Source organism: Cannabis sativa, chromosome 8, assembly GCF_029168945.1.
Source record: "Cannabis sativa cultivar Pink pepper isolate KNU-18-1 chromosome 8, ASM2916894v1, whole genome shotgun sequence".
Taxonomy (NCBI): domain Eukaryota; kingdom Viridiplantae; phylum Streptophyta; class Magnoliopsida; order Rosales; family Cannabaceae; genus Cannabis; species Cannabis sativa.
In genome coordinates this window covers 40,091,708-40,115,538 of record NC_083608.1, presented here as the reverse complement: position 1 = coordinate 40,115,538, position 23,831 = coordinate 40,091,708, and the positions used below count along the sequence as shown (strand labels likewise).

The 23,831-nt window shown below is 33.6% G+C and overlaps 2 protein-coding genes and 1 non-coding gene across 3 annotated transcripts; 1 reads left to right on the top strand and 2 right to left on the bottom strand.

Annotated features, from left to right (window-relative positions):
* Positions 1-7,276: 7,276 nt before the first annotated feature.
* On the bottom strand, positions 7,277-7,777 carry LOC133030614 (uncharacterized mitochondrial protein AtMg00310-like). The gene has a single exon (XM_061103412.1). It carries the CDS (start codon positions 7,775-7,777, stop codon positions 7,277-7,279), a length of 501 nt encoding a protein of 166 aa, XP_060959395.1.
* Positions 7,778-9,977: 2,200 nt separating this feature from the next.
* On the bottom strand, positions 9,978-10,084 carry LOC115701621 (small nucleolar RNA R71). The gene has a single exon (XR_004008614.2). It is a non-coding gene; the product is annotated as a small nucleolar RNA R71 (small nucleolar RNA).
* An 11,493-nt stretch (positions 10,085-21,577) lies between these two features.
* On the top strand, positions 21,578-23,828 carry LOC115700649 (uncharacterized). The gene is made up of 5 exons (XM_061102938.1): positions 21,578-22,182; positions 22,259-22,380; positions 22,646-22,737; positions 23,330-23,416; positions 23,507-23,828. Exons 1-5 carry the CDS (start codon positions 21,809-21,811, stop codon positions 23,612-23,614), a joined length of 783 nt encoding a protein of 260 aa, XP_060958921.1. The 5' UTR covers positions 21,578-21,808; the 3' UTR covers positions 23,615-23,828.
* The last annotated feature ends 3 nt before the right edge of the window (positions 23,829-23,831 follow it).

The following is a 23,831-nucleotide window of genomic DNA, read 5'->3' as shown; positions in this document are numbered from 1 at the left end:
TAAAATAAAAGAATTAATTGACAAATGAGTAGAAATGCAAGACAAATTGCTAGTATATATGGTGGGTTACAAAAAACGAAAAGAATGTCAACAATTTTGATGTCACTATATTTGGTAAGTCAAGCAAAAATAGCTTTCGATGTTTTCATGGATATATATATATATATAAATATAAGTATATATATATATGCGTGTGGCCCCATGATTGATCTTGAATCTTGATCATTTTCAATTATCATCATGATCTTCCATTAAATGATCAGTACTGTAATTTCATGATTATGATCACCAGCTCCCCCCTTCTGAAAAAATAAATGAAGAAATAATAATAATTAAACTTTTTCCACTACCTAGCTAAGATAATTGAAAACTTTGGGCTAGAAAATAAATTCACATTCATTTCGATCATTACTGTAATTAACAAAAACTGGTTATTATATGGAATGAGAAAGTAACAATAAATATAAAGTGGAGGCTGTAAAAGGGCATTAGTGGCTTTTGTGGTTGGTAATGGACCTAATGGTCTGTCCTCCATATATATATAACTATATATGTTGTGAATGACGGTAGTGGAATAGTACTCATTATATATGAAATTCATATATTCTCTATTAATATCATTCTTCAATATATCTAAATGCAAAGTGTTTGGTTTGAGAGAAATAAGAAAAATAATAATAACTAATTAATTTATTACTAGGATTACCTACAAACCTCATCAATACATTATTATTATACGAACAACACTTGCATATGCATAGTTGGCTTCGTGATATGTTGACACCTGTACCTAACTCCCAGAAAATCCAAAATATATAATTATGCCTATAAATGTATGTGCTATAATAAAAATCAATATTTCATTTGATTGTAACTCAGAATTCAGTTAATAATTAAGTGGGGTTGTAATGACTATATATTGAGATGACAACCACCCAAATAGATAGAGATATATGCATGGTCCATGCAATTGCAAAATGATCAAACGATCGAAACAAAGGGCTATGATGCAAATTAATTATTATGATAATAAATACCATATATGAATTATTAACAAGAGCTAATTAATTAGAGAACACTCATTAGCATTATTGGTTGTGTCATCGATCGTATAATTAAGTCGGTGTTACCATAATTAATTGAATATTTATATAAATATAAATGATTATTTTTGGGTAAATAATGAACACGGCTTTGAATTAATGTTTGAATGTGTTTATATGTGTGTGAGGTTGGGACAGCCGAAAATAATGTACCAACAACTTCGTTTCTTTAGGGAAAAATAATATAGTTTTGAGGTTGGGATGAGAAAATAATAATAATCTCCTTGCGTTCCGTACGGACTAGAAAACGAGTACCTCCTTCACCTTGACCAGTTCTATTATATTCTTTTTCGGTTTTTTTTTTTTCCTTTTCTCAATGCAAGTTGAATACAGCATTATTTATCATATAGTTACTTATACATAAAGCACAATTAAGAAAAACACATATATAGACATAGTATATATAGTAGGTAGATGCCATGATTTATTAAAGATTTCCCACTTTTTGTTTAGTTTCTTAGTTGAGCTTTTTTAATGGGTTTCTCTGTCAATAAAGATTTCTTTTTTTGCTTATTCTAAAACTAAACAAGAATACATGTTTGTTTTTATTCTTTTTTTTATGGGTTTCTGTCAAAGATTTCTTCTCTTAATTCTAAACAAGAATTCAACTTTTTCAACCCCCTCTCTCTCTCCTCTCATTTCTTTGGACATGTTGACCTTTTTTTTTTTCTTTTCTTTCTTTCTTGTTTTTTATTTTTTATTTTTTATGGAACCAAAGTTCTATATGTTGACCCCTATTCGATATGGTCATTTTGGATTATATATATCTATATATTTATATATATTTTTGCTGGAACATTTTGGATTATATATAATTTGAACGGCATATATAGGATATATAGCTCGAGATCCAAAGGGGCCATTCTTACATTATTTTTTGCTCAAAAATAATGAAAATGAAAGTAAGTGGGTCTCAATTTAAGTTGCAACATACAAAACATAACACATAACAATCACAAGTACTAAGAATATACACATGAAGAGAATTTAAGAAAAAAGTAGGAGATGAACCTTTAGTTCCCCGTGCTCCAAAGTGTTTTTTTTTTACATATATATTAGCATACTTAAAAAGTTTTACAAGAAAGTCATACATGTCTCTCTTTTCTATATAATATAATTAAATTAAACATATATCATTTTTATTCAACGTTATAACAATTAGGTTTTGAATATCACCAACAACATTACAGGAATAATAAAGATCAGTTATCATTAAATATATTAAAATTGTTTTGGCATGAAAATTATTAATTATTTTAACAGCAATTTGCTTAACTTTGAAATTAAGAAGAAAAATCTTTCGGAATATATATGTATATTATTTTATTTGTTGGGCGACTGGTATGTGTAGAAAATTGGCCAATGTTCAAGCTCCACGTGTACTAAAATATGGTACAAGCTAACTTACAATTTACGTAGCCGACCTATCAATATAATTTTTCCCCGTAGACATGAATTATATGGTATGATTATTATCTCTATAAAATCTTGTCCTTTGATTAAATAATAATTATTATTGATTTTTGAAAGGATTAAATAATAATTATGGAAAATTAAAACCCACCTTAGCCCTTCTTTATTTAACCCTTTCTCCCTAGTTTCCACACGACTAATCAATTGCGTCGGCGATCGGACCTTTTGACTTTTATTAAACAATTGTAACGAAAATACCCTCAGTTCGCTCAGATAATTACATATCAAGTCTTGAAATTATGAAATTCAACGTGTATGGAGTAGGGGCATTTTGGTCATTCCGTAGACTCAAAGTCACGTAGCACAAAAATAATAAGGGAACAGTGTGCCCCCTTTAACCTCTATGATTTCACATACAATTCAATACAATACCCCGTTTGTATTAATGCTCTTTTGGGTCACTGTCCCCAATTGAATTTTGCTCCCCACCACCACCATCCCAACTGTCATTCTTCAACACTTCATCCCTAAAAGAAAAAAATTTAATATTCATATGAAAATTACATCACCGTCTGATCAAAACCAGAGGGTGCTGATGTAATTAACTATGATTATATATATTTATTATATAGATTCAATTTACTATACATATATATATATATGTAATAAAGTTATATACATATATAAATAGCTAACATATAGCATAACTTTCAGGTGTTACATACCAAAATCCATATAAATATACACAAAAACTCTCTAAGCTTTTTCATCATATCCTCATTTCTGTATCTCAAAACAAATTTTTTAATTCAAAAAAAAAAAAAAAAGAAGAAGAAGAAGAAGAAGAAACATAATTAAGGATGATGAATAATTGGTTTCATCACTTCTGTCTCGTTCTTCTTTTTCTTATTACGATCTTAGCTCCGAAAACTGGTCACGCCGTTAGAACAAGTACGGTTCGTGTTAATTATCCAAGGCGCTATTCGAGTCCAAGCCATCAAGTTTTTCGACCTCGGCCGGTTCAAAGTTCTTTGGGCGATCGAGCAAGAGATTTCGAGTCCCAGAAACGACGAGTTCCTACGGGGTCCAACCCTTTGCACAACAGACGGTGATTTGTTTCTATATTGGATTATTTTGAAGATTTTTGGTCAACACTACCCTTGTTCAGACACAATTATATATAATTGCTGTTATGTGTAAGTGATCATATCTTTTTTCTTTTTTTGATGAATATTGTTTTATTTCGTTTACATATAAACATATATAAGTTATAGTCTTATAGACATGCTTAATTTAGTGACAAAAAAAATTACTTTTAGGATAAATTTGATGTTATTAGGAGTTGAAATACGAAGCTAGCTTGTTATTACTATGTACAGAAGGTTTTTGGGGTGAAGATGAAAACCCATTATGTAAGAGTTCAGACGAGGCCTTTGTTTCACTACTTTCTATCTCTTATATACTTTATATGGTTCATACATAGAGCTTATATTAATTAACTAAGAGGATTTCGATGGAGCAGTACTATACTGAAAAAATTTATGTTATGATTTTTTGGGTTTTGTTTTTTGTTCGCTAAAATTTAATTGTGCCTTGTTTGAAGCTGTGGGAAAGAAAGAACAAAAAAAAAGACTTTTTTCTCTTTCTCTTCTCTGCAATTACAATGGTTATTATGATCTGATAAAATTAATCGCCGTTATTATTTTTATTTATTTATTTAAATTTTTCTCTGCTTTGGTTTCTGAGTAACCCTGCTAAAAATTCAGTTGCTATATATACCATTAATATGAATCATTTTCTCGAGAAAATGACATTCATACCAATCATAATCAATTACACAGTTGGGAATTGAGCATCAAACAGAAACAGCTAGCTAGCTATCTGAATAGAATACACAGAAATCAAGGCATGCAACAAAAAAGAAAAAGAAACTCGTTTTTCAACTCAGTTGAGTTAGAAACCGAGTTACACAGCAAAATTAAACTGGGTTTTGGATTAGATATTAGGTTAGGTTAGATATCCATGAGTAGTGGCAATGCCGCAATAGTGATATATAGACATAGTAGTACAAACTCATCAAGTGTGTTAGACCCCAATTTGAATGCATATTGTAAATACCCATTATTTCACACAACCACCATGCAATTAAGAAATAAGGCCCAAACACCAAGGGAATATTTGTTAATGTGTTTGGGTCCACAATTAAGGGGCAGCAAGGAAATGCAGATTCAAATCAAATATTGGCTTTGTCAGTGTTGTACCTTTAAGACCCTCTTGAATGTTCTCTCAGATCAGAACAGGAGGACTCGAGGGTGAGTTATGCCCGAAAAGTACAACCATAAAAGCTGGGGGAAATTGAGGAGAGCAGTGTTAGACTAATTAGTAGTACTTAATTAGTACTTTGTGGTCATGAGCTTAATTGCATGGCATAATTAGTTTAGTTTAGCGTTTTAATTTCTTGTAGAGAAAATAAACGATATAATCAGATTAAACTCAAAAGTGGGCCTATATGGTCCACATTGAAGGTGTAAGTGCACCCCCAAATGGTTCGACAATGGTAAATAAAAGAAAGACTTTCTGTATGCATATATATATGTATGCGCCCGCGTGTTAACTATTTTGCACTAGTTGAACGAATTATTACGTTGTTGACATTAATATATATAGCATAATATATAAAATTATTATTATTATTTTAGTCAATGGGAGTTGCCATTGACCCCAACACGCACCACCAACAGAAAGGCACGTGCGAGCCCACTTTCCACCCGCCACGGCAACGGCCACCGGCCGGCGCTTCTCCCGTCTACTCCTTCCGATCATAATAAGGTTTTGCGAAGTGTCAACTCATTCGTTTAGTCGAATTAGATAATGATTGAGAGAGAATATGGAAGAAGAAAACATTGAATGTCATCATTACTAAATTTATATATAACATGGAATTAAAAAATAAAATCTAAATCATGTTACTTAAAAGAGGTGTGTTTAGTAGCTAGTATATACAATTATTATACTAATCCAAATCCTGAATAAAGATAATTTTGTTTTCTTTTTTCATATATAACATTATTCAATTAATATATATATATATATGATAGTTGTTTGGTATATAGTTCTTTACAAAATCGAGTGGTGATGATGAGTAAATCTAGTAGTTTCACAATTCTCTTTAGATGTCCGAATTAGAATTTGGCTATGCTGACTACTCAATTTTATATTTTAATTTTAATGATGGTTTTAATATACAGAAGTATATCTTAAATAATTATTATATATTTATATATATGTGGGTGCATTCCATATTATTAGAAAAGTTTGAGTTTTTGTACTTAATTTTATTATTTATTAAATAAAAAAATTCTGATTTTTTACAAGCCGGATTATTCAATCAGCAGAGAGAAATAAAAATAAAATATTCAGCAAAAAGAAAAATAGATGAAAAAAGTTGAATTGATATTAAATTTTTTTATATAAACATATTTTTTTTGATAGTGTAAATAAATGTGCATTTTTATATTTTTTAATTAAGTTGCTAAATCAAATTTAAATTTCTCTTTTTTTTTTTTTTTTTTTTTGAGATAAAATAGTGACATTTTATTAGCAAATTGCATCAACCAATACAATATTCAAAAGATCCTCCGTGGCATTACTCTCGGTGAACATACGAACTAAATGAAAACAAGAGCTACGAGCCATATAATGGGTAGCCTTGTTAGCAGATCAACGTTTAACAAATTGAATCTGAACAAATTTTAAATAAGCAAGCAACTCCTTACACTCTTGAATTACCACGCCAAAGGGAGAACGCAATAGAACCGAAGAATGTAAGGCTTGGACAGTAAGAAGGCAATCGGTTTCCAGTTGCACATCATTCCACTGCTTATCTTCGATCCAACTAAGAGCCTCCTTAATGCCTATCACCTCCACCACAGCAGCCTCTAAAAAGCCCAGTTTGCTACAAGAAAAAGCTTCGACAAGATGGCCATGATAGCTGTGAGCCATCATACCAGTCACATACCAGCCTTTCGAATCGAATATAGCTCCATCCACATTGACCTTAATCTTATTATTAACCGGTTTAGACCATTGCTCCCTTCCTTCATTCTCACCCGAAGCCAAAAACAAAGGACCCTTCTTTTTCATTAGAGCATTTTTCCATTGATTAAGGTTACCTCTAGCAGAAAAAATTACATCTGAAGCCGAAGTGCTCTTACCTTTCTAGGTGAATGCATTACGTGCATTCCAAATGGCCCAACAAATCATGACCGCTTCCTCTCTAACATCGGCATTAGAAGGCAGAACACACAACTCAAACCAATTTGAGAACTTACCTCCCAATAAAACAGCCGCACTTAAAGATGATCTACTCCAACAACTTTGAGCAAAAGAGCATTCTATCAGCAAGTGCACAATTGATTCCTCCTCAAAATTGCACATGGGACAGTTCAGATCAAGCGGGACATGCCTCGACACCAGCTGAACCTTCGTGGGAAGAGTTTCAGAGAGAGAACGCCACAAGAAGTGCAACACCTTGGAGGGACATTAATGTTCCAAGCTATCTTCCACAGTCTCTTCTCATCAGCTAAAAGGTGTAAACCATCTTTCTTATGTAAAAAGTTATAGGCATTTTTAACTTTGTACACACCAGAAGAATTGAAAGACCAATACCATAAATCAGAAGAAGCCGAAGAGATAGGGAGTTTACAAATCAGTTCTCGATCACGGGTATTGAACAGATCATTCAACACATCCAAGTCCCATCATCTATCATTAACCTCCATCAGACTAGCAACTTGACAATCATCTAACCCCACCAAATGCAACGTCACAAAGGGATTGAATGCGTCAGGAAACCAAGGATCCCGCTGAATATCAATTGAAGTACCAGGCCCTATGTTGCACCGAACCCCAGACAAAATTAACTTCTGAGTTTCAAGAATACTTTTCCAAATAAAACTTGGATTGTTACCAAGTTCAGCATTGAAGAAAGAACCTCGGGGAAAATACCGAGCCTTGTATAAACGACTTACAAGAGAAGACTCATTCACAACCAACTGCCAAGCTTGCTTACCCAACATAGAGAGATTAAAATCTCTTAAATCTCGAATGCCCATACCACCAAAATGCTTATGCTTTGTTAAATTCTGCCAACTCTTCCAATGGACACCATGCGACTTTGAACTATCAGAACGCCACCAAAACTTGGACATCATCCCTTCAAGTTTGTTGCATGTATCAACAGGGAGAAGAAAGACCGACATATCATACGAGGGAAGAGTAAATTTCTCTTTTATTATTGGTGATTAGATCAAAATCTAATCATTTAATATTTCTAAAATTGATTCTTACAAAAAAAAAACAAAAAATATTTCTAAAATTGAAATTTACAATTAGTTTTAGTAACCATATGTAATACTCATTAAAAAATATTTCATATATATAAAGAATAATTCTATGGTGATGACTATTGTTTTATTCTTAAGTTATACATATATTTTTTTAACTACTCATTTATATGACTTTTGAGAGTTTACATTGTTTAACATTGTGTTAGGCTAAAATTAGTCTAAGTTTCGGGTCATATTTTCGGTTAGTTTTCACCCTTTGTTTCTAGTTTTAGGGCTATATTACGCTTGATTCTTTGGTTTCAGGTCCTCGGGCATTTAAAGAAAGTATGTACAAGAATTGAGGAAAAATGGTGAAAGAATCGAGAAGAAAATCTAAGATTGGTGTCGCTGCCTGTTCCAGTCGCGACGGGGAACATGCCAGTCGCGACGGGAACTGGCAGAGAGAATTTCGAGACAAAGTTGTTTAACCCCGTCGCGACGGGGGCTTTGCCAGTCGCGACGGGGACCCAGTGACGGGATTTTTGGGCAGTTTCGTAATTTCACGAATTTTAAAGATGAAAATTGGTTTAAATAGAGGGAGTTCGTGAGAATTAGGGTTCATTCAGATTTAGAACCTTTGAAACAAAGAAGGAGGCTAGAAGAGCGGCTTGTGGCGACCCGGATCAATTGCTTCAACTAGTTCTTTCTCTTCTCTTTAATTTTTCTATGTTCTTTTCTATTTCAATGTTAATTATGGATTTGATTATGGATGTTTTGAACTAAACTCCTATTTAGGGAGAATGATGAATGTTGTTTAAGTTTTTCCTAGTTAATGAATAATTGCCATTCCTCCATCTTGATTGTGAACACTATTCATATTTGTGTTTAATTTCCATGTGCAAGATTGATCACCTTTTACATGTTTTATGATCTCAATTCGAAATCTGAAAAGTGAGAATTGAGAATGCTAAAATTGGTTAGTCTAGGTTTTGATGTGAAACGAAAGTATTTACATAGCCTTTGTGACATTTAGATTATTGCTTAATGCAGATTTCATGTTAGTTTAATTAAGAGATTAATTAGAGAACATGAGATTTAGAACCTAGAAGATCTGAAAAGAGCTAGGTTAATTTATAATCTGTCATTCACTTTAAGAGAAGGATAGCAATTAGACATTTACATTGGTAACTTAACAACAGGATTCGTCTCCCTATTTTCTTATCTTGATTAATCTTCCTTTGTTATTTTTAATTTTCTGAATTGTCTTATTTAATTCATAAAAAGTATTCTTTTACCAGATAGAATCATAAGTATAATTTAGTAGTACTTAGTCCAATTCCTTGTGGTTCGACCTCACTTGTGTGAGTTTACTACTTGATTGCGTGCACTTGCGTAGTAATTAATAATTTTTGCAACAAGTTTTTGGCGCCGTTGCCGGGGAATTGTATAAAGATTAATATTACCCAAAATTATACTAACTTCTACTTTGGTTTATTTTTCTTGCTAATTACTAATCGTTTTCTTGCAATATTTTCTTTATCTATTTCAGGAATCCTAGTGTATGCGCCGTCAAGGACAAGCAGTCATATTACCAGTTGATCCTGAAATCGAGAAAACTTGTAGGAGAAACCGAAAGAACAAGAGGCAAGAAGGAGTTTCAGCAACTGCTGAAACTTCAGAAATCATGGCTGCTAATGTGAATGCTAATGCCGCGAACAATGGAGGTAATAACGGCAATAATGGTGGCGCCGTGGAAGATCAAGCTAATGGCCGTAGCTTGAGAGATTACATTCTCCCTACTCTGACGGGAGTGCAGTCATGTATCAGGCTACCGGCAGTGGATGCGAATAACTTTGAGATCAAACCTGCCATACTTCAAATGGTGCGCCTTCGCCCGGTTGGTGGCCTCCCTTCTGAAGATCCTAATCTGCATCTCTCGAACTTCATGGAACTTTGTGAGACTTTTAAAGTCAATGGAGTTAGTGATGATGCCATTCGTTTGAGACTGTTTCCATTCTCACTTAGAGAAAGAGCCAAGAGCTGGTTAATCTCCTTGCCACCAAATTCCATAGCAACATGGACAGACTTAGCAACTAAATTTCTGTCTAAGCTCTTTCCCCCAGCAAAGTCTGCTAAGCTGCGAGGAGAGATCAACAATTTCTGTCAACAAGAGAATGAGTCTCTCTATGATTCTTGGGAGAGGTTCAAGGACTTAATCAGAAAGTGTCCTCATCATGGTATTGAGAAGTGGATGCTGGTTCATAATTTATATAACGGGTTGGTTGGTAACACTAGAACCCTGATAGATGCAGCAGCTGGTGGAGCCTTTATGAGAAAGAGTGCTAATGAGGCTTATGATCTATTGGAGGAGATGGCTCTAGACAATCAGCAGTGGCCAACTGAAAGGAGTCAAACTAAGAAGGTAGCTGGTGTGGTAGAGGTGGATGCCATTACAAAGCTGACAGCTCAGGTTGAGGCCCTAACAAAGCTGATCGCAGTGCAAGCCAAACAAGCTCAAGTGGTTTGTGAGATATGTGGAGGTCCCCATCACTTTTCTGAGTGTCAGGCAGATGTGGATGATTTGTCAATGGATCAAGCAAAAGCCATTGGAAACTATTCCCAAAATAATAATTATGGGCACAACCAACAGGGGTTAACCAGCAGAGAAACCAGCCCCAACAAAACCAACAACAGCTGCAACAACAAAGTTCTAGTGGAGGCTCCACTATCCAAGCTGATTTATTGCTCAAATTCATGATGGAAACTAGAGCCTCTATTAAAACTCTAGAAACTCAAATGGAACAATTGGCTACTCAAGTGGAAAAACAAGCTCAAGGAAATTCGCCTAGCACTAATGATGCAAAAGGAGAAGAGCAATGTAAAGCAATTTCCTTAAGGAGTGGAAAGAAATATGATGGGCCTGAGATGATACAACCAGTGGATGAAGAGATTAAAGATCAAACAACACCAACTCAAGCATCATCAGATAAGAAGATTACTGATAGTCCAGCACCACCACAGCAGTCTCCACCAATCAGTATTGATCGTCATGTGAAAATACCCTATCCTCAGAGACTCCGAAAGACCAATCTAGACAAGCAGTTCACAAAATTTCTAGAGGTCTTTAAAAGACTACACATCAACATTCCTTTTGCTGAAGCCTTGGAACAAATGCCCCGTTATGTGAAGTTCATGAAGGAGATATTGTCTAAGAAGAGAAAATTGGAGGACTATGAAATAGTGGCATTAACTGAGGAGTGTAGCGCCATTTTGCAAAAGAAACTACCGCCCAAGCTTAAAGATCTGGGTAGTTTCAATATTCCATGCTCTATAGGGGGTTCGGTGGAAACTAAAGCTCTATGTGATCTGGGAGCAAGCATTAATCTAATGCCCTTGTCTGTCTTCAAAAGGCTAGGATTGGGAAAAGCAAAGCCCACAACAGTGACTTTACAACTAGCGGATCGTTCTTTGACTCATCCTCGTGGGATAATTGAAGATGTACTGGTGAAGGTTGGTAAGTTTATCTTCCCTGCTGATTTCCTAATTCTTGATATGGAGGAAGATTCAACTATTCCCATTATTTTGGGAAGACCATTCTTAGCCACAGGCCGAACATTAATAGATGTTCAAAAGGGAGAGTTAAAGTTGAGAGTGCAAGATGAAGAGGTCAATTTTAATGTTTTTGCCCCAACCGACATTCCTACCTATTGCAAGATTGAGATGGTGAAGGGTTCTTGTGTTAAAGCTGATAAGAAGAAAGCAAAGCCTAAAGAGCGACTTCGAACGATTCGACGTCATTGGAAAAGATTGATGTGTGGTAGTTCTGAAGGTGAGCTTACTCTTGTGCGAAACTCTGAAATCAACACGATTGGTGGTAAATTTTCTTCATTTAGTACGAGGGTTCTTTTGGATGAAAAGGGTCCGCCCAACCCCTTCTGATGGGGGTTCAGGTAAGTCCTTCTCACCTTGAGTATAATAGCACATTGGAGACAATGTCATATTTAGTTTGGGGGGAGAGACTTAAAATTTTTAAATTCAGCACTTTAATTTTTGCATTTTAATTATCTATTTTAGTTTTTTTTTTTGTTTTAGTTAAGGAATGGCAATAAGCTTGACGATAGTTGTATACTGCTGATTAGTGTGATGTGATCTGAAATTGTAAAATAACTGTGTGCTTGATTCTGCTAACTCTTTGGATTAGTTTGGATGCTTAGAAACCTGTGTTTACCTGGAAATACTCAATCTGTGAAAATTGTTATAATTGTTTTACGATGGTTTGTGGTAAGATTGATAGGATAGCTTAGAACTTGCATGTTTATTCTTTTGAGACGAAATCCTTGATAGTGTTCAATTGGAATATGACTTAGGCATTTGTTGGATAGTTTGAGCCTTTCAAGCCTACCGTAATAATGTGTATCCCTAGTTAACCTTTTGAGCCTAAACCCGTTATGTTTTTCACCCATCGATTTGAAAAATTGCAACTACACTATTAATTTTTCTTCACCATGTTATCCATGATATCATAAGCTAAATAATTAGTTTGGGGGAGGAGAAATATTTAGTGTGAGAGAATAGTTAGAGGGATAAGAACTTGTGAGATTGAGAAAAGAAAAATGTGTAATCCAATATCACTGAAGAAAAAAAAATGAAATATGAATGATGGAAAAAAAAAAAGAAGAAAGAAAGAAAAAACACAATAAAAAGTAAGAATGTGTTTGAAAAAATTCAGTGATGTTGGGAAAAATAATAGAGATATCTTCTCTCAATCTTGGTAAATGCAGGAACATTATGGGGTTTTGAAAAAGAAAAGTAAGAAGCTTGTGGGTTCTGTTTGTGTGCTTATGATATCTTGAGCCAAAATTGTCTTTTGTCTATTTCTGAATGTCTGAGTCATAATGCCTAAACCTTGAAGACCTAATGATTCCAAAGGATATTGTCAACATTAGTGGAGAAAGGTAAGCATGCAAGCTTATGAGTTATCGGGTTGTGGAACTGTTGGAAAGAGTAAAACTTTTATACCGATGTTTAACATATGAATAAATTTTGTGGTTATACATAGTGTTATGAATTGAGCATCTGAGTTAATTGTTAGAGTTAGTAGGATCGAAATTCTAGTTTATGCAAGGAAGAAAGCAGAGCATGAGTCAGCAGCGTAGTGATTATCTGACAGCGTAGTTAGTTTTTTTTACCTTACTCGGGGGCGAGTAAGAATCTAGTTTGGGGGAATTTGTTAGGCTAAAATTAGTCTAAGTTTCGGGTCATATTTTCGGTTAGTTTTCACCCTTTGTTTCTAGTTTTAGGGCTATATTACGCTTGATTCTTTGGTTTCAGGTCCTCGGGCATTTAAAGAAAGTATGTACAAGAATTGAGGAAAAATGGTGAAAGAATCGAGAAGAAAATCCAAGATTGGTGTCGCTGCCTGTTCCAGTCGCGACGGGGAACATGCCAGTCGCGACGGGAACTGGCAGAGAGAATTTCGAGACAAAGTTGTTTAACCCCGTCGCGACGGGGGCTTTGCTAGTCGCGACGGGGACCCAGTGACGGGATTTTTGGGCAGTTTCGTAATTTCACGAATTTTAAAGATGAAAATTGGTTTAAATAGAGGGAGCTCGTGAGAATTAGGGTTCATTCAGATTTAGAACCCTAGAAACAAAGGAGGCTAGAAGAGCGGCTTGTGGCGACCCGGATCAATTGCTTCAACTAGTTCTTTCTCTTCTCTTTAATTTTTCTATGTTCTTTTCTATTTCAATGTTAATTATGGATTTGATTATGGATGTTTTGAACTAAACTCCTATTTAGGGAGAATGATGAATGTTGTTTAAGTTTTTCCTAGTTAATGAATAATTGCCATTCCTCCATCTTGATTGTGAACACTATTCATATTTGTGTTTAATTTCCATGTGCAAGATTGATCACCTTTTACATGTTTTATGATCTCAATTCGAAATCTGAAAAGTGAGAATTGAGAATGCTAAAATTGGATAGTCTAGGTTTTGATGTGAAACGAAAGTATTTACATAGCCTTTGTGACATTTAGATTATTGCTTAATGCAGATTTCATGTTAGTTTAATTAAGAGATTAATTAGAGAACATGAGATTTAGAACCTAGAAGATCTGAAAAGAGCTAGGTTAATTTATAATCTGTCATTCACTTTAAGAGAAGGATAGCAATTAGACATTAAGATTGGTAACTTAACAACAGGATTCGTCTCCCTATTTTCTTACCTTGATTAATCTTCCTTTGTTATTTTTAATTTTCTGAATTGTCTTATTTAATTCATAAAAAATATTCTTTTACCAGATAGAATCATAAGTATAATTTAGTAGTACTTAGTCCAATTCCCTGTGGTTCGACCTCACCTGTGTGAGTTTACTACTTGATTGCGTGCACTTGCGTAGTAATTAATAATTTTTGCAACACATTGTATGTATGCATATTAAATTTTCATTTTCAAAAAAAAAAACAAAGAATTGACCCCAATAGAAAAATTTTAAATTGTTATTGGTTATTGAACAAATTAACCTGGAACCAAAATTAACCTTATATTTTGAAAAAAAAAAAAAAATCATCATCATCATCGCATATCACATATTTTCCCAATTTTTTCTATTTTTCTATTTTTCATCACCATAATCCCAGATCACATCTCCATCTCCCCCATTTTCTATTTTTCCTAATTTTATTTATGGGACAGAGAAATGGAAAAAGTAATTTTAATTAATTAAATACACCTTAAATCTTTTATCTCTCTTTATTTTCTAATTGCATTTCATAAAACAAAAAGATGATTGAAGCTCTTGCTCTCTTATACCTACGCCCTAAAATTGTTGATTTCAGTTTGTATTAATGTTATTAAGTTTGCTGAATAATATGAAATGCAATTGGAAAAAAAAAAGCTATTTTTTACAAAGCTTTAATGACTCTTTTTTAAGCAGAGATAAAATAAATACTTTTTTCACGTATTAATGTTATTAAGTTTGTTGAACAGTATGTTGGGATTAGCATTATCATGGGGAGGAATTGCCTCCACCCCTACTTCAGTTCCCAAATGAACTGACCGTAAAATTCATCGCTTATTCACTTCGAATTTGATGGTGTTGGACCTTAGTTTCAGGAGAGGGGCTACCCAAAGAATCCCAGGAAGAAGAACTAGCTGAAGGAGCTGGACGATGGTCTTCCAAGAGAAGACTAAGTAAGTCTTTATCGATTCGGTTGTCACCTCCCCAAAAGTCATGCGGGTTCATCTATGTACAAAAAAAGGCAGAGGGAGGTGAGCAACTGGACAAAATAAAGAGACTTAGACAAGATAAGAGTCAACTAAACCTAAGGGTACTAGTCAATGTACAAAGTTGTTAATCAGCAAAGTACAAGATCTAGGTGCAAGAAATCAAACAACATTGAGTTTAGGCTGCTAATTGGCCAAGATAGACTAGACCTATGCCATACAGAGTTCTTATGGGAATCAAGTAATGGATAAAGGCAAAATAGGCATAAAAAGCCATGAATATTCAACATTAAGGCCAAAACTGGCCAAGTTATTGGGTCTAAAGCCATGTGCCAGCCAGGGTCCAGGACAAGACTGTGAACTGGCCAAGTTCTCATGCTTGAAGCCATGAACTGGCCATGAACTGGTCAGGTTCCTAAAACAAATGCATGAGCTGGCCAGGTTCTTAGGCCAAAAGTATGTGCCGGCGAGGGTCATAAACAAACCTTGTGTGCCGGCCAAGGGTTCCTAAGGATCAAAATCCTATTTTTCAAAAATGCTAATAGTTTTATTTGTGTTCTTCGTGACTTAAAGAGTCAAGAATCTAAACGAAGCTCAAAACATAATATTTTTCATCAAGAAGTCATACATTATACATCTTAAAGTTATCATGCATATTATAATGTGAAAAAGACTACACTATAACGTGAGAATTAAAAATTTCAAAAAGCTTAAAAAAAAACTTAAAGTCATCAATGGCAGATTCAAGAAAACAGTGAGAAAATGAGATTTGAAGACTTACCCACTAATGAAGTCCACTATGGATGCTCCTAGGATGTTTGGATCGTTGAAAGAAGCAAAAACCTCAGGGAATGAGGAGCTTGGGGCATCGAGTGCAATGTGGAAATAGAGAGTCTTCTTCTTCTTGAAGAAAATTTGAAGGAGAGAGAGATGTTGAAGTGAAATAAAAAGTTAATCAAAATGAACCTTATATAGATTCTGATACACCTTTTCCCCGAAAACTTAGTGGGTGATAACTTCTCCACAAGAATAGCTATGCAGAAGACCAAAGGTTCGTAAGTGGGAAAATATGTAGCAAAAAAAGAAAAAAAAATAATAAATCTACATAATGATCGCCAATAAAATTATTTTTTGTCATAAAGTGGGTCATTTGAAAGGCCAAATATATGACCGACCATTGCTACCCAATTAAGGTTTTAACAGCTAGAGTTGGAGTTGAAAAGTCCATATCTGTACAGACATCCGCACAGGGACTTGGGGGACAAATATTATCCCAATTTTTTCCCACATAATGTGGCATGTCCACATGGAATACAACATGTCAATAGAATAAGCAAAGTCATCATGTATTAACACATCAATCAACAAGGATTCCAAGTAATCGAGTAAGACCAAGTTGAAGGAAATGGCCAACCAAGGACGTCTAGTCGGACCATATATACCTTGGCTGACCAATGGAGCATATGTGCCGACCAGGTCTCAAGCAAAGGCAAGGCCATCCAGCACAAATAAAGAGCATCAAAGGAAGCTCGATTGAATGGTGGGGTCAACGACTATCTTTTTGGATGGATCGCAACTTAATTTCAGTTACGAGACAGCTCCAACAACCCACAAAAGTAGGGATTCAACCTCAGATTATCTTCCTATCTTTTTAGGGATAATAATTGGTTATTTTTGTATCATAAATACATGATAAAAGAGTATTTTCCCTATTTTTGAGAGAGATTAACTTATTTAAATATGGATCTTTTGTAAGCCCTAAACTATATAAAGGGCATTAGGGCAAAGTGAAAGGGGGGCTGAATTCTATGTCCCTCAAGCCCTAGAGCACTCTCATACTTTCTCTCTCACACGCTATTCCTCAGTCATTAGACACTAAGTCTATTTTCCCATCTCACTTGTTCAGAATATATAATAAATTAGTTTCTCACCATTATAACATTCAAAGAGAGCCATAGCTAGAAATTATAAGGTAAAAGCATGTAATATGTGTGGTATTATCTCCAAAATTAATACAATAAAAAGGAGAGTAGGTCATTTCTCAGTAAATAAGGAGGCCGGACCTTTATAAATTGACGTGTCAACTTCATTATTTGCTTTTATAATTTACACGTGGTGATTGTCAATAATAAATAAGGCTCCGCTGTCAGTTGAGCAAATCGAATGTCAACAGAGAGGGTTTTATTTATTAATTAAGATACTTTGTGAGCCTAATTAATAAATATATTTAAATAGTAATTTTGGTTGATAATTATTTATAATTATTAAATAGATAAAATTAGCATTTAAATAATTAGAACAGGAAAATAGTAGTTTAGAAAAAAGATAGAAAAGTTTTATTGAATGAAATAAAAATAACAAAAATCAAACCCATTGGACCTATAAAGGTGTTTGCCAAGGGAGTGATTCAAGGCCCATTGTATTTTCCTGAATAACCCATTTTATACTTACCTGAAACCTAGAAGAGACATAATATATAAAAGTAAGGTTAAGGATTTGAATCTATACACAACAATTTTGTCAACCAAACATAAATAAAAAAACTGAGTTATAAAAAGTTTTCCTTTTCTCTCAAGCAATTTTGAGTCTCTCTCTCTCTCTCTCTCTCTCTCTCTCTCTCTCTCTCTCTCTCTCTCTCTCTCTCTCTCTCTCTCTCTCTCTCTCTCTCTCTCTCTCTCTCTCTCTCTCTCTCTCTCTCTCTCTCTCTCTCTCTCTCTCTCTCTCATAATTTTGAGTTCTATAGTATTGAGTTATTGCCCATATACTTTAAGGTAATACTGAGATCTTTGTAGAAGATTGTGTAGAATAAATTGTTCAAGATATTAAGGAAGAAATTCAAATTTAGTACACGGTGATACTCTGCTTCAAAAACGAATCGAGGGTTAGGGTACTAAGCATAAGGACTCATATTACTCTTTTTTCATTCATGTAAGTGATCTTAAACTTATATGTGTTTAATTATGTCCAGATAGAAGCTATAGATTCCATATCTATGATTAGCGCTCCCACTCAATTGTACTATCATGTTTCCAAAATGTACGTATCACCCAGACCAAAAGGTAGGCTTAACTAACAAATCAAAGAACACAAATAACACTCTTGAGATCGAACCTAACCATGTCAGGATTAAGATCCATAAACCTAAGATCAACCATTGATATTGACTTAGAAAGATTTAATGGTAAGTTTATGATATCTTATCTAAGATCAATATCGGTCCCTTTCAATGTATACTCCATACATCTGATATTGGTAAATTTTGCCAATGCCCTGGAAAGGACATAACACTTATCCAATGTGTAAGTATACCTATTGCTGATTATCATGCCAATCTAAATCCAGTGAACTGACAAATCAGGGAATTAAACTTTTGAACATATAATCATGATTATATTCTACTGTGCTGACGACACTATAATCATGGACAAATACATATGTTCTGGACTTAATAGAATTTATACATCAAACATAATCATGAAATAAATCATGTGAACCATGCAACATAAAATGCAGTTTTTGATCTTTATTAATTAGTAAATCTGATTATATTGAAATGAGTTTTATTTAGGGCACAAAACCCAACATTCTCCAATATCTTTTTTCGATCTCATTTTAGTTCGTATCCTTAGCTTCAGATTTTCATTCAAAAGGTTCCCACACATGACGGCACTAGCTGTTGATGCCAAAAATTGGCTCAACAACAAATTGCCAAAAGAGGGATCTTCTATTTATAGGCAGGAAGGAATGCATGTTTCCTTCTCTTTTTATGTTCTGATTTGTCCACGTGCACTAAATCTCATCTGCTGCACATTGCATCTCTTTTTCTCATCTTCTAAGCTTTTTTATTGGGTCATTCTTTTCCTTTCTGAGCTCTGCTCTGACATCTCTCTTATTCAGAGTTCTGCTCTTCTATTTTTGAGCTTCCTACTTTGCTTTCTTTTGTTAGTGAAATAGTGTATTTCTCTATATGTTTTGCTATATTACAACATCAGCTTTTTTTTTCTTATTTTAATTTCATAAAATTATTTATTTATTTTCAAAATTATTTTCATCTCTTACAATAAGAATATGAAAGAGAAAGAAAATTATTAAGAGGAGAACATACACATACCTAAGATGATTGAGAGAGAAACATCTTTAGAGATCATGAGTGAGCCATGGAGGTACCTACAACAGATCATGAGTGAACATGTGGAGAGTTAGGAGAGTCGAGAGGTGGGTTGAGATTTGAAGATATGAGATATTATTGTTACAAAAATGGGATAGGATAGAGAGGAAAACAAAAGGGAAGAGAATTAACTGGCTTGGAAAATAGAAAGTGGATAGAGAGAGAAAGTAAAGTAAATTAACTTTTATATAAAAAAAACAAAAAAAGTAATCTAATTTTTATCACTTATTTAATGTTATTAAGATAATATATTTATTATATCAATCAAAATACTTATATATAATTAAACAGTATATATAGGGTCAGTTCTGAGTTAAAATGGATCATAAGCAAAAGAAAAATTGAGCTATTACTATAAAGATAAATAGTATAAATAGCGGCATAAGTATACCCAAAGTTTTGAGTTTGTAAGCGGTATAAACCCAATAATTTTTCTTAGTGGCATAAGTACCCATTATTTATAAAATTGTAATTTTTCTCTATTTTCGTTAGTACTGACTCCGTTTTAAATTTATTAAAAAAAAGATTTTGAAGTAATTGATACTACATATTTTTCGTCCAAACCAAATAATCTAAAATTTGGGTCTTATATGTGTCCTGTTTAAGACAATAACAGAGTTTGTACTGATGAAACTGGAAGAAAATTATAATTTTATAAACATTGGGTACTTATGCCTCTAAAAAAATCATTGGGTTTATGCCGCTTACAAACTTAAAACTTTGGGTACTTATGCCACTATTTACCCTTTTTAATAATTATTAAAAAATATGTATATTTTTTAAAACGTATTTTATTTTATTTGGACCCCTAAAATGAATAAGCCCTAGGCGCAAACTTAACTCGTCTACGCTTTAGGTCGACCCTAAGTATATGTATAAAAACTTATATGAATTTTGTCAGTTTTGATTATTTCAGTCGATTTGTAATCGAAATAAAAACTGATCATTTAAGGACCAAAGATAAATAGTATTTTTAATAATTATTAAAAAATATGTATATCTTTCAAAATTTATTTTTTTATTTGGACCCCTAAAATGAATAGGTCCTAAGCCGTCTATGCATAAGGTCAACCCTAAGTATATATATAAAAACTTATATGAATTTTGTCGGTTTTGATTATATCAATTGATTTGTAATTGAAATAAAAACTGATCATTTAAGGACCATTGTAACCATCCACGGTTTTTTCAATTTGGTGGGAATATCATATAACATAAGTAGATATGGTGATAATTGATTAAATTTTGTGGCTTCAAAATATTTTTAGTCTCAACATTTTTATTTGTACATATATAATAAAATTATATTTAATTTTTATTACACCATTATATTGGGAGAGATATTGAACCTTGATCTCCTCTACAAGAATAGTGGTGTAGAATCTAGGGTAAAATTAAGTATGAATATAAAAATCTAAATAAAATATTATTACAAAGTAATAACTATGTAAACAATTAAAAAGGAATGTAAATTCTTTTCCTCCAAGTAACGGAAGAAGCTAAGTATGCATAATATGTAAAATAGAGCTTGATCCACAAGTAAGAATAAAAGAAAAAAAAAATAGCCTAATATTTTTTTTTGATTTAAGCGTTTATATATTACAACATGTTACCTGGGACTCGAACCCAAGACCTCCAACACTCACACACCCACCTATAGCCACTTGAGCTAGCCCCAAGTGGTAAAAAAATAGCCTAATATGGTCTTACATAAATAGTACTTAGTAAAATATTAGGATCATGTCTTAATTTCTACTTATGAAAGTGTATAGATTTAGGGGTGTATAGATTTAGGGGTGTTTATTGAATCACATTTAATATTTTTTTGTATATACAATACAAATTTGAATGTTAAATTTTATAATTCAATTCGATCTAATTAATTTTAATAATCTAATATTTTAGCCCCAGTATATATTGGATTGCATTGAATTCATCTACATAAAAAAAAAATAGTAAAATTTTAATGTAAATTTTCGTATATACATATATATTTTATGTATAACAATATAAAATTAAATTACGTATTCAAACTAAATGAAAATCTTATTTAATTTAATTTGATGTTGGATGTATTGAATTTGTGAACACCACATTCAACATCTGATCCAATCTAATCTAATCCAATTAAATATTTAAAAATAATATTCAATCTAAATTCGATTACAATTAAATATTGAATATTTAATCGTTGATTGTAATTGAATTAATCACTTGTCGTTACATTAGATCTTATATAGTACATCATATTTATGAACGTTCTAATCTTCCCCTCATAGTTTATTACTCATTCATTTGGATAAAATGTGATGTAAAACATAAGGAGAAGACTTTATCTCAAGTGAGAAAAATGTACCAAAGTTTGTATATTTAAATAATTGTTTTTTTTAGTAATTATTAATAATAAAAAAATAACTTGGAGGAGAAGGAAAAAGGCAAGCGACCAGCGTTGGCCGTAAACTTATAAATAAAAAGTACACGTAACTATAGGGATCACCACTGATCAAGGAGAACCCAAATCAAGACAAAGTTGCCATTGTCAACAGTCAAAATTAGCTCAGAAAGCAAAGATGAGTTTTCTCGCGGGAAGATTAGCCGGGAAAGAAGGAGCTTACTTTTTCCAGGAATCCAAACAGGCAGTGAGCCGTATGGTGGCTAACAAGAAAGCGTCACCATCGCCGCCTACTCAATCTTCTTCTTCTTCTTCTTCAGCTCCGGTGACTGAGCGTGAAGACCTAGCCGACGCGCTTCCCGAGGTGTTGCGCCACTCTCTGCCGTCCAAGCTATTTCATCAGGAGACGTCTAATTCAACGCCTTCCTTATACTCTGCCTCCAAATGGGATATTCCCTCTGACCCTAACGCTCGCCTTTCTATCAATGCCGAGGCTTTGAACCCACTCAGGTCTTACCTTTCTCTGCCTCAGGTCACCTTTGGCCCCAAAAGGTACCTTTTCTTCTTCATTTCATTTTTTTTTTTTTTGGGTGTGTTTCGATTATAATGTAATTGATAATGAATGCAGGTGGGAATTGCCCGAATCAAATTTTGGGGTCTCGGCCTCAACAGCTAATGAATTGCGTCGAGACAAGCATGTCCCTATTAATCCTGAGAAGGTGAAAGCTGCAGCTGAAGGGCTTCAACAAAGTATGTTCAATATGTATATTTATTTTATCTTTTTTGGTTGAAAAGTAATCGAATCATATTAAGATTGCCAAAGCGAAGGCCGCTCTATTAAACTTACGACCTGGGACAGAATTGCCCCCAACGAATTCATTTATATATATAAATATATATCCCGCCTTGTATGTTCAATAATTTGGCTATAATTATTTTATGAAATTATGATGGTAAACCACTGCTTTGTCTGTTGACTCTATCCAACCAAAATTGTATCTTTCTCTTTTGGCAGTTGGAAAGGCTTTTGCTGCTGCTACCACTCTAGTGTTTGGTGGTGCCACTTTGATGCTTGGGATGGCAGTGTCCAAACTAGACTTGCAGAATGTAAGTTTCTCTCTGCTTACATCATGATTTTCTGATCGTAAGATTTATGATTTGTGCTGGGAAATGTGATCAAGATGCTTGTTTCTTTGATGTAAATGGCCATGCTGAGTGTTTCTCCCAATGTTGACTTCTGAAGTTGATTTGGCCACAGACACAAAGTAACTAAACAAAATATATATATATATATATTTATATCATATTAAGTTGTCCTAAGTGTTTATAATTTAAGATCTCTTGCCTATGCTTTGACATAAATAAATCTCTTGAAGATGTGATATGGTCAGCAGAAGCTTGTTTAAAATGAACAGTGAAGAAGTATATGGTTTTGTGCTCTTTCCGAATTCTTGCTGATAACATTTGTAAGTAATATTGTTAGTATGTAATGTGCATTTTCATTCGCTGCTCAAAGGAAGCACATAGCATTATGCTTACTATTCAATGGCCCTTTTGGTAGAAGCAGAAGTTCTTCTGTTGATTGATATGTTTTCTCACTGTTAACTGTTAAGGGATTTTATACTTTGGTTTTAGCTTGATGGTTATTATCATTGTACTAAAAATGCATCAGGAGTTAAATTTATGAACATTTTCACAGAGGGAAGATATCCGAACAAAGGGAAGAGACCTTGTTGACCCAAGTCTTGAGATTCTTAAGGAGCAACTACTTCCCTTAAAAGATTGGGTATGTTAAAACCTATAAACTCTTGATTGCTTTTCTTAAGGTCCCTTGAAGCTTTTTTTCTTGCAAATCAATCCAAGCTTCTAATTTCAGGCTGCTAACATGTCGAAGAAATGGCATTTGGAAAGGACAGAAGATGTAAAGGAGAAGCCTCTTATAAAGCAACTTTCTAAAATTTTGGGTGCTAATCCAACAGATTGATTTCAGTGTACACTAGTAGTAACTATTTTCAGTGTTTGAATTAAAGGTGTAAATAGCTATGAGTGCTTATATTGATGGCTATGGGTCCAAGAAAAGTAAAGCATTATTCTATGTCTGTTGCCTGCACATGTTTTGATGTACTATAATAAGAAGTAATACTTGCTTGTTGATTTGCTACTTTAACTAATCTAAGTTTATTGATTGTGTTGTGAAATTA

Excerpts from the sequence above, each read along its gene's own strand:
- LOC115700649 (XM_061102938.1), top strand. The coding sequence starts at position 21,809 with ATGAGTTTTCTCGCGGGAAGATTAGCCGGGAAAGAAGGAGCTTACTTT. Across the intron at positions 22,381-22,645 it reads AGCTGAAGGGCTTCAACAAA|TTGGAAAGGCTTTTGCTGCT; the intron begins GTATGTTCAATA and ends CTCTTTTGGCAG. Across the intron at positions 23,417-23,506 it reads TACTTCCCTTAAAAGATTGG|GCTGCTAACATGTCGAAGAA; the intron begins GTATGTTAAAAC and ends TTCTAATTTCAG.
- LOC133030614 (XM_061103412.1), bottom strand. The coding sequence starts at position 7,777 with ATGTCGGTCTTTCTTCTCCCTGTTGATACATGCAACAAACTTGAAGGG.